Source organism: Myotis davidii, unplaced genomic scaffold, assembly GCF_000327345.1.
Source record: "Myotis davidii unplaced genomic scaffold, ASM32734v1 scaffold198, whole genome shotgun sequence".
Classification (NCBI taxonomy): domain Eukaryota; kingdom Metazoa; phylum Chordata; class Mammalia; order Chiroptera; family Vespertilionidae; genus Myotis; species Myotis davidii.
Window position 1 is genome coordinate 1,625,972 of NW_006291485.1, and position 8,888 is coordinate 1,634,859.

At 60.1% G+C, this 8,888-nt stretch overlaps 1 protein-coding gene across 3 annotated transcripts; it reads right to left on the reverse strand.

The window, feature by feature from the left end:
- Positions 1 to 1,986: 1,986 nt before the first annotated feature.
- MIDN (midnolin) lies at positions 1,987 to 8,882 on the reverse strand. Of its 3 annotated transcripts, none has more exons than XM_015564632.1 (7): positions 8,021 to 8,882; positions 7,785 to 7,847; positions 5,674 to 5,802; positions 5,285 to 5,590; positions 4,941 to 5,085; positions 4,479 to 4,739; positions 1,987 to 3,749 (listed from the first exon to the last, which is right to left on the reverse strand). In XM_015564632.1, the coding sequence occupies exons 1-7, from the start codon at positions 8,021 to 8,023 to the stop codon at positions 3,472 to 3,474; spliced, it is 1,185 nt and encodes a 394-aa protein (XP_015420118.1). In that variant the 5' UTR covers positions 8,024 to 8,882; the 3' UTR covers positions 1,987 to 3,471. The 3 variants fall into 3 exon arrangements, with proteins under 3 accessions (XP_015420118.1, XP_015420117.1, XP_015420119.1); XM_015564631.1 differs by having other exon boundaries at positions 4,941 to 5,088; XM_015564633.1 differs by lacking the exon at positions 5,674 to 5,802 and having other exon boundaries at positions 4,941 to 5,088.
- Positions 8,883 to 8,888: the final 6 nt, after the last annotated feature.

Here is an 8,888-nt window from a genome sequence, read left to right on the forward strand (position 1 = left end):
AGGGGGCGGGCGGGGCGCCCGCTGCACGGTGACGTAAGAGCCGTGCCAAGGCGCGTTGCCCTGGAAACCACGTTTCCATCCCTGTGGTTTCCGGGGCCGCCTCTTCCCATTCATCTTTTTCGTTAATGGGGGAGGCGGCGGTTCAGGGCCAACCCCAACACTTGCGGCCCCAGTAGTCCCTGCTCTCCCTGGGCCTCAGTTTACCTTTCCGTGCCTCCTACTCCTGCATGGTCTGACCTCCCGCCGCTGCAACACCTCGGATGGGCACCCCTACCCGCACTTCCTGTAGGTGTCTGCACTGCGGCCCTCAGCCCCTAGGCGGGGTGGAGTCTTCTTAGGACCCCTGGGCAGGGCCGTGACTCTTGATTCCGGGGCTGCGCCCAGAGGAGTAAGTTCCGGGGCATCAGGGCAAGTGTTCCCCGCCCTGCATTGTGCATACACAACCCCGTGATTCAGCGTGTTCCTGATGGACACCTCCCTCTGCATCCCCCACCCAGCTCTGCGGTGGTCACAGCGCTAGGGCCTTACCCTCCCCCTCCCTCCGGCCGGATTGCGTAGGCGGGGGTTCCACCTGAACTGCCCCACCCACGCGTCCACCACCTGCGGGGGCGTTTGCTCCGTTGACACAGGTCTGAAGTGATCAGCCTGATCTGGACATCCTGATTCCTTTTTGCTGTGAGCGGGCAAAGATGATTTGGGGGTGAACAGACGGTGGGAGGGGCCCCAGTGTCTTCACAAGATGCCCCCAGGGTATTCCTGGGAGGGAACCTTTCCCTTCCTTCTGGGGTCCCGGGGAGCTGGGCCTTGGGAGGGCAGGAGCTTGGGCCATCAGAAATCAGCCAGGGAGGCCTGGCCAGATACCTGTGAGAACATCTTTTCACATACCAAGATTTCGGGTTAGATTCCTGGTTAGGGCACAAACAAGAATCAGTGAATGCATAAAATAATTTGAACTGATGTTTCTTTCTCCCTTCCTCTCTCTAAAAATCAAGAAATAGAAAATAATCAACCAATGAATGCATAAATAACTGGAACAACAAATCAATTTCCAATTCAAAAAATTGGCCAGGGATGGTAGTCACTAATTTCAGAAACACCGCCTGGACCAGTGTTTTCTCCTCTATGAAATGGGAGTTGTAATTATCTTAGGTAGCAGTACGTGTGAAATGAGGAAATCCATGTAAATGATTGTCCTGTGTCTGTCCAACCCCAAGTAGATGAAGGTGAGATCCCAGAGAAGTGGGAGACACAAACTGAGAAACTTCCCAGGCCAAGAGAGGGTTGTTCCTGGAGGCTGGATGCATGAAGGTCAGGGTTGGGGAGTGCTGGAATGCAAGGCCAGGGAGAGTTCACACTGGGTCTGGTGGCCTTGCACAACAGCCCCAGGCCCTGGGAATGGATTCCTTACTAGAGAGGGGGTGGGGAGTCTGGTGGTATCCTGGGAGGGAGCTCAAGTCTGGGGCCAACCAGAGCAGGGAATTGAGAGGGCCCCACACATCCCTACCCATGCCCTGGACTTCGGGCCTTGGGCACTGGTGGTGGCCTACCTGCCACTTCTCTGCAGGGGCAGCTTCCTGTTCACCTTCACCCTCAATCAGGGAGGGGGCCTGGGATGTTATGGGATCCACTCAGACCCAAGATGGTGGGAGACCCAGCATGCCACCCCATAAAAGCACCCCTCCCAGGCATGTAAGACCACTAGTTATCATGCTCTGGAACAGCCCTCCCTAGCCCCAGGGGAGCAGGAGGGACTTTCACTTGCGTCTTTTTATTACTTGAAATCATGGTGTTGGTGTAGGCCTTTTTTCATACAGGAAACTCACGAAAAGTGCAGGCACACCCCACAGCCAGACCTCAACCCCCAGGACTGGTAATGCTTTCTTCAGGGGCCGGGCATGGTGAGGGAGGGGCACCGGGCAAGGGTGGTTCCTGCCTGGGGCGTATAGACATTACTTAAAAATTGTTCAAAATAAAAGAGAACACACATTTAAATAGGTATCCAAGACAGTTTTTCAAAAACAAATCTGCCCCTCTTCTCTCCTTTTAGAAAAACAAAACAAATCTCTGACCCCTAACTTTCTGACCCCTCCTCCCCGCCCACCCCCCCCACAAAAAAAAATTTACAGAGCTACAGTTAACACATGATGTTCACATCTGAAACCATTAACTTGAAACACATATGGGGAAGGAGTGAGGACCTGGGGGAGCTCATCTACAAGTAGGACAAAAGGAGGGAGACAGGCAGGGGTGGGGTATCCTGCAGGACAGACAGGTGTGTGTGGGGGGAAGGCCCAGACATCTCCATTTATCAGTAAAAAAAAAATGAATGAAAAATAAACTCCACCCACATTGAAATGGCCCCAATTAAGGGGAGGTTCCTGTCCCTCTGCTCGGGGGCCGAAGACCCCTGGGGCATGGGCATGAGTGGGGAGGTTCCAAATTAGACCAGCAGCAACCCTCCCAAGGGGTTAATGCTACAGTGTAGCCCCTAACCATGAGATTCACAGCTCAGCACCCCCTCCCCTCCAGGTGGCAGGAGAGTCACCCCCAGACACAGTCCACAGGCCCAGGTCACTCAGGTTGGGCTGAGAAGTAGGGCTGGGGGCATCTCCCCGACCCCACAGCAATTTCTCTCCTGATTTTTCAAGAGATTCCCAACTACTATTGGCTCAGTCGGAAAATTAACAGCGTATAAATACCCAGAGCTCAGGAAACAAAAGATGAGGGGCTGGCGAGTGGCGTCGGAAGGGCGTCGCACAGTGCGTGGCCAGCAAAGGCAGGCAGCAAGTCTGTTCCCCTCCGTCCCTTCTCTGCCAGGAAAGGGTACTGACTACACCCAGACCCGCACTCCAAGGCAGGTTCTGGCCAGCCTCCCCTGAAACAGCTTTTCTTTTCCAGGAAAAAGAAACTAAGAAGAGAAAGTAGTACAGACGTGGAAGAGACAGCCCCTGGTTGGTGCAGCTGTGGGTCCTGTGAGGTGTTTGGAGCCCCGCGGGGCCCTGCTGGGTAGGCGGAGGCCAGAATTGGCAGTGGGGGTTCTCTTCTCTGTGGCCCCCTCCTGTCTGTAAAGTGCAAATGAGGCATCTACATTTTAGACTTAAACCTGAAGAGGGTGGGGGGGGGGGGGAGCATCAGAGCCGGCGGAAGGGGCGGGCTTCTTCCTCATTTCTGCTCTGAACCATCTGGACAGACTGCTACATATTTGGAGCTTGGGAAGGTGGGCAGGGAAGGACCCTGCGTGGCTGAGGGAGGGTGGGGGTACAGAGGAAGAGGTGGGGAGATGTGAGGCTGAACCGAGGAGGCAGGAACCCAAGGCCACGGAGGGTTTGGAAAACCATGGTAAGAAATGAAAATTTTAAAAAACCAGGACACTGGCTGAAGAGGGAGGGGCCTCCTGCAGTGCCCACTGCCTGCCCTCCTGAGCTGGGCGATGCTCTCAGCCACCCTGGGCAGGGGTGAGGGACAAGGTTTCTAGGCCACCACGAACTCTGACTTGATGTCGGGGTTAACTTCTGGCTTCCAGACAGATTCCTCGAAGTCAAGGCCCAAGCCCGCAGCCTCACTGGGGCTGCCACCACTGCCTCCGGGGCTGCTGTCGCTGCGGCCAGCCTTGCGGCTGGGTGGCCAGTGGTAGGGGCCTCGGGCATCCCTCCGGGCCTTTCTGCGGAGCCGTTTCTGCTGGAGCAGCAGCTGCAGGCGCTCCACCTTGCAGCGGGTGGCTCGGTTCTCCGTCTGCCGCAGCCGGTCCCCTGTAAAGGAAGCAATGACCATGACCCCCGGGGAGAGGCTGGACCCCCAGCAAATGCCCCCCAGCATTAGGCACAGTCCAGGGCCTCCTGGACACTAGTTCCATTGAGGGAGCTGATCAAGAGTATGCAGGGAATGAATCTCCAGCAGACTCCTGGGAGCTGTGGGTTTATTAAAACTTGTCTGAAAGTCCAGCACACCAGCTGTGAGCCCCGTGAGGGCAGGGCCGTGTCCAAGACAAGCACTCGAGACACAGTCACCGCATGAATTAACTGCAGCTCGAGCCCTTCCAGCTGCTTCTGTGACAGAGGAACTCGAGCTCTGGCCATGGTTTCCCCTTCGAGGCTTGGGCTGGGGGCCCACTGGGCAGAGTAGCATCACCAGTCTGCAAGACTCCAGATTTATAGGGTAAAAACAAGTTGGGGAACACGGGGCCATCGAGGAGGAGGGGAAGCCAGCCCCCCTCCCTTCGCCGGACTCGGCCATTCACAGAGGCTCCACCTGCCATCTGGAGAAAGTGCCCGAGGAGGATGTGAGGAGGAACCCCACTCCCCCTCGGGAGGCACAAGGACACTTTGTGTCCCCAACACACACTCCCTTCTCTTCAGGCTCTTTCAGAGCAGGCCGAACGGCAGCTGGTGCCTCCCCAGCCTGAGGTGGGTCAGCTGCTCTGAGCTGCACACAGAGGGGCCTTGAGCGGTGAGAATGGGTGGGGCGCCTTGGACACTCACCCGTGGGCTTGCCCAGGCGGGCCTGGCTCAGGGCGGCCGGGGCCGAGGCCACCAGCTTCTCGCAGGAGGTAGTTTTTGGGGTGAGGTCTGAGGCGGGAGAGGCAGGTGCACACTGGGCGTGGCAACGCAGTTGGGTCAGTGATGGGGGCATGCCCTGGTAGTGCCGCGTGGCACTCAGGAGGTCGTTGAGGATCTGCAGGATGGTGCCGATGTCCCGCCGTGGCCGCCCACTGCTGTCCTGGCAATTGGGGTGTAGCGTGCCTACAGGGGGCAGAGCGTCTTGGTGAATGCCCAAGGGATGGGACCCTGGGGGCAAGAATGACACAAAGACTCCCACCCACGCATGGGGACACACAAAGCCTGCTGTAGGGTCACGATCTGAGGGTGGGATGGTGAGTGTCCCACCCCTGAGGTGTGTGCATGTGACCACTGCTGGGACAACATAGAAGCCATGACACCTACCAGAGAAGGTCCCTGAGAAGACCCCTGGGGCGTGGTTCACGAAGCTCTCGATAATGGCACCAGGTTTTCGGGAACGGGAGGTGGGGCTGCCCCCAGGGGTGGATGTGGGGCTGGCCCGGGCACTGGCAGCAGGGGAACAGTCCATCTGCTGATAGAATAGGGGGATAAGGGTATAAGGGTATAGCTTAGGGTATAAGAAAAGGCCTTGGGGTTCAGGGTCCGGGACCACCCACCAGCCCAGGATCCAGTGATGGCCTTTGAAACATGCAGTAGGGGCTCTGAGTCCCTTCACCCCCTCCAAACAGCCCACTTGGGTTTGAAGGATAAGCCCTTCCCAGACTCACCTCGGGGCAGGTGGTGGGGGCTGAGTGGGAACGGAAGGAGCCGGCTGTTACAGGTGAGGGGGATGCAGGTGCAGGGCTGGTGGGCACTGGGGGGACACGGACAGTACTGGACACTGGTCGGCAGGGAGAGGACACAGGAGTGGTCATGCTGGGGTCCCCACGGGTGGCAGCCGTTGCAGCTGCCAGCACATGGCGGTGTTGTAGTGGGGCGTGCTGGGCCGCAAGTTGAAGCTGGACGAACATCATGTGGTCACCCACTCGAAGAGCCAAGGTCAGCGGTGAGCGGCCTGACAAGAAGTCACTGACCTGTGGAGAGTGGCCCGTCAACCCCAGGGTCCCAGCCCTAGGCGCCCAGCCCGTCCCGTCCCAGCCCCCCCACGCTGTGTGACCTGGGGCCTCTCGCCGCCCCTCTCTGGGCTCTGGGGTCCCTGTCGGTGCCACGGATGCTTAAATAAAATGAATCGGTATTTCCGGAAGCCGCCTCCGCCAGCCCGGCCCGGCCCGGGCGCCGCTGGGGGCTGTGGGGGACAGAGGCAGGTCAGACAGGGGGGCCTGGCCCTCCTTGGCCAGCTTGGTTCTTTTAAGGGGAAACTGAGGCCAGAGGGGGCGGGGCCTAGCCAGAGGTCACTGCCCTCAAATAACCCTCACCTTGTGCCTTTCCCCCACCCTCTCAAACCCCCAGATCCTCTCTGCCTATGATTATGAGAGACCTATCTCAGGCCCCCTCCCAGTTAAGCTACAGGGGTGGGCAGCAAGTGGGTGGAATTGCCGGACAAATTCTTCATCCTAACCTTTGCTTTCTCAAGATAAATATTTATCTGTCCTGGGCGGGGCGGAGGCTGAGAGAGAGGCGTCACTGTGGGAAGGGGCCCTGACTGGTTCCCTGGAGCCAGGGTCCCGCAGGGCCTCAACACAGCCCATGCAAACATGAACCTTCCAATTGGGGTCCCCCTTCACCGAGGGTGTGAGGTGCCTCTGACCCGTCTGCAGTGGGGCCTGGCTAGCACAGAACTGTCCCCAGGGGCCGGGCTGGGGTGGGTGCGGGGGGGAGGTTTCTGAGAAGTGACAGAGGCTGGATGACTCAGAACAACCGCCTCCCAGCTCTCCCCTGGCAGCGGCTGGCGTAACCTTCTCTGCTTGGGGGCCTTGGGGAGGAGGCGAGGGAGGCAGGCAGTGAGAAGCCCCCACCTCCCAGCCCAGTCTGCATGACCCTCCCCCACCCCCAGAAATGCCCCTTGCATAAAGGGCCTGGGGTAGCTCCCAAGAGCAGCTGGGTCACCCCCCCACACCCACTCCCTCCCGCAACTTCCTCCCTGGGGAGGGCAACCGGGCAGGCATGATGTGGTGCCAGGCAGGGAGCAGCCCTGGGAGCCCAGTCAATCCACCCAGCCCCCCTCCCTATCTCCCTCGCAGGCACCCCGGGGCGGATGTGAACCAAACACAAAGGGCCCCCCTGGCAACCACATCACCCCCCCAAGAGTAGGGAGCTCAGTTCACATCTGCCCCAGGAAATCAGGAGACACCCTGGGGCTCCCAGGACTCCTGTTCTTCCCCACCTGGCTGCCCCTCCTGATGGCAGACCACCCAGCTACTGCTCTCCCCCCTCTTCCACACTAGCCGGCTGGTGAGGGCAGGATGCTACATGTCGGGGAGGGGGCGAGGGCCTCAGGCAGGAGGAAGGGAAGCGGCTGAGCAGGTTTCCTGCGGCTGGCCAGCCCAGACAGGGAGGCCTAGAACCTGCCCACCCCCTCTAGGGGAGGGCAGCAGCCTGCTTCCCCCACCCTGGCAGCAGGCGGATAGCTGAGGCCTGTGTCACCCTCCTGGGAGGAGGCCCTGCCGCCAGAAAAATGAGAAAAGGAGGGGGGAAAGGCTGCAACAAAACCGGGAACCTGGGTGTGGGCCAGCCCAGGCCTCCCTCCTCATCTTCCTCCGGGCTGCTTACTAAATATTTTCCTAACATCCTGTGTTGGCCTCGCTGGGTGCCTGGTTGCCCCCACCCGGCCCCTCCCCTCCCCTTTTGGGGCAGAGAACAAAGGCCAGAAAGAGGAGGGGGAGGGGTGACTACCCACCCCTCACAATGGGGTCACGAAAGGCGGAAGGAGTGTCACCCAGGCCAGCCCCTCCCTCTCCCCACTAGCAGAAATTTTATAAAGGTCGCTCTGGGGAAACTTCAGTGGCCCTGGAGGGGGGGCACTCAGGGACACAGGCCCCGGGGGTGGGAGCCTGGGCTAAGGTCACCGCAGGCAGGCTTGTGAAAGCTGGGCCCCCATCCCCCATGGCAGCCACCGTGGGAGAAAGGCCCTCAAGGTCAGGTGGTGAGTGCTTGGGGGGAGGAGGAAGAGGAAGCTGGGTGACCAGGCCAAGCTGGCAAGAAGGCGGAGCAGCTCCAGTCCCCTCCCCACAGGCCTCCTCTGAACAGAAACAACCCCAGGCTCTCCAGAGGGGTTGGGCTCGGGGCCTGCTAGCCCCTGGGCGAGGAGGGGCGGCACTTGAGTCTCACCTGGGTCTCTGTTAAGCTCTCCAGAGCCTGCATCACAGACTGTTCTGGCCTTGAGGCCTGAGACTACAAAGAGAAGGAGGGGAAGAGACCCTGAGTATGCATTCTAGGTTGGGCACCTGGGCACAGGGGCTGGGAGGGCCCTGCTAGGTGGGGGGGAACCCAGACAGGTGTGAGGGGGACCATGCTGGCATGAAAGGGCGCTGCCCTCCCATGTTGGGGCCTCCTCAGCCATTTACCATGAGGCCCGCCTCCACGGTGGGCACGAGAGTCAGCTTGCTGCCATCCCCCACGCCGAACTCCTGCAGCTTCCCCGAACTGAGCCGGCTGGTGGGGTGGGGTGGGGAGGGGGAGGAAGGAAGAGGGTGAGGCTACAGCAGAGACCAGGCAGGGACGCGGAAGCAGACGCTGAGGGAGTGCTTGCTAGGGAGACAGAAGTCCTCCCACCCCCATCTCTACCTGGCCGCTAGACCCTGGGCCCTGAAAGTGGGGGCGAAGCTCACTATCTGGTCCTGGGACCCCAGGCTAGTGGTTCAGACCCCTTCTCTCAAGGAACCCCAACTCTGGAGTGGGGCACCCCCTTTGCACCTCAGCAAGACACTTTTTTTCCTTACCCGGGCCCCACTATGCCCTGTGACACCCTCCCAGCCACCCCAGGGCCAGCCCTGCCGGTAATTCACGAACTCCAGCCCTGGGCTCCTCTTTGTGGGGCCACAGGACGTAGCCTTCAGGGGTTTTGCCCGGCAGGGCTCCCCCTCCTCCCTCCTTCACTGGCGTAAGCAGCCGCCGTTCAGACAAAGGAGACCCTCCCCCTCTTGCCCCTCCCCCACCGAGGCCCCTCCGCTGGGGATGGACACAGCGAGTCCCCGGAGGCCAGCGGGAGGAGGGCTTCCCAGCCTGGAGGCGATTTAAATACCATGGGGGAGGGGGAGGGGGAGGCTGAGGGGAGCGCTCGTGGCGAGAACAAAGGGGGGCAGAGAGACGCAAGTGGAAGGAGACAGCCAGACGCACAGAGGCCTGCCGAGCAGATGCGGAAGCCGGCGGAGAAGCAGGCAGGGGAAGCGACAGCAGCGGCCCCCCTACCCCCGCAGATGGGAGCACCGCGCC

Bases quoted from the DNA above. Each gene is read 5' to 3' on its own strand.
- MIDN (XM_015564631.1), bottom strand. The intron at 5,591-5,673 runs GTCACACAGCGT...CACTCTCCACAG, and splicing joins GGGGCGGCGAGAGGCCCCAG to GTCAGTGACTTCTTGTCAGG. The intron at 5,089-5,284 runs GTGAGTCTGGGA...CTATTCTATCAG, and splicing joins CCCCCACCACCTGCCCCGAG to CAGATGGACTGTTCCCCTGC.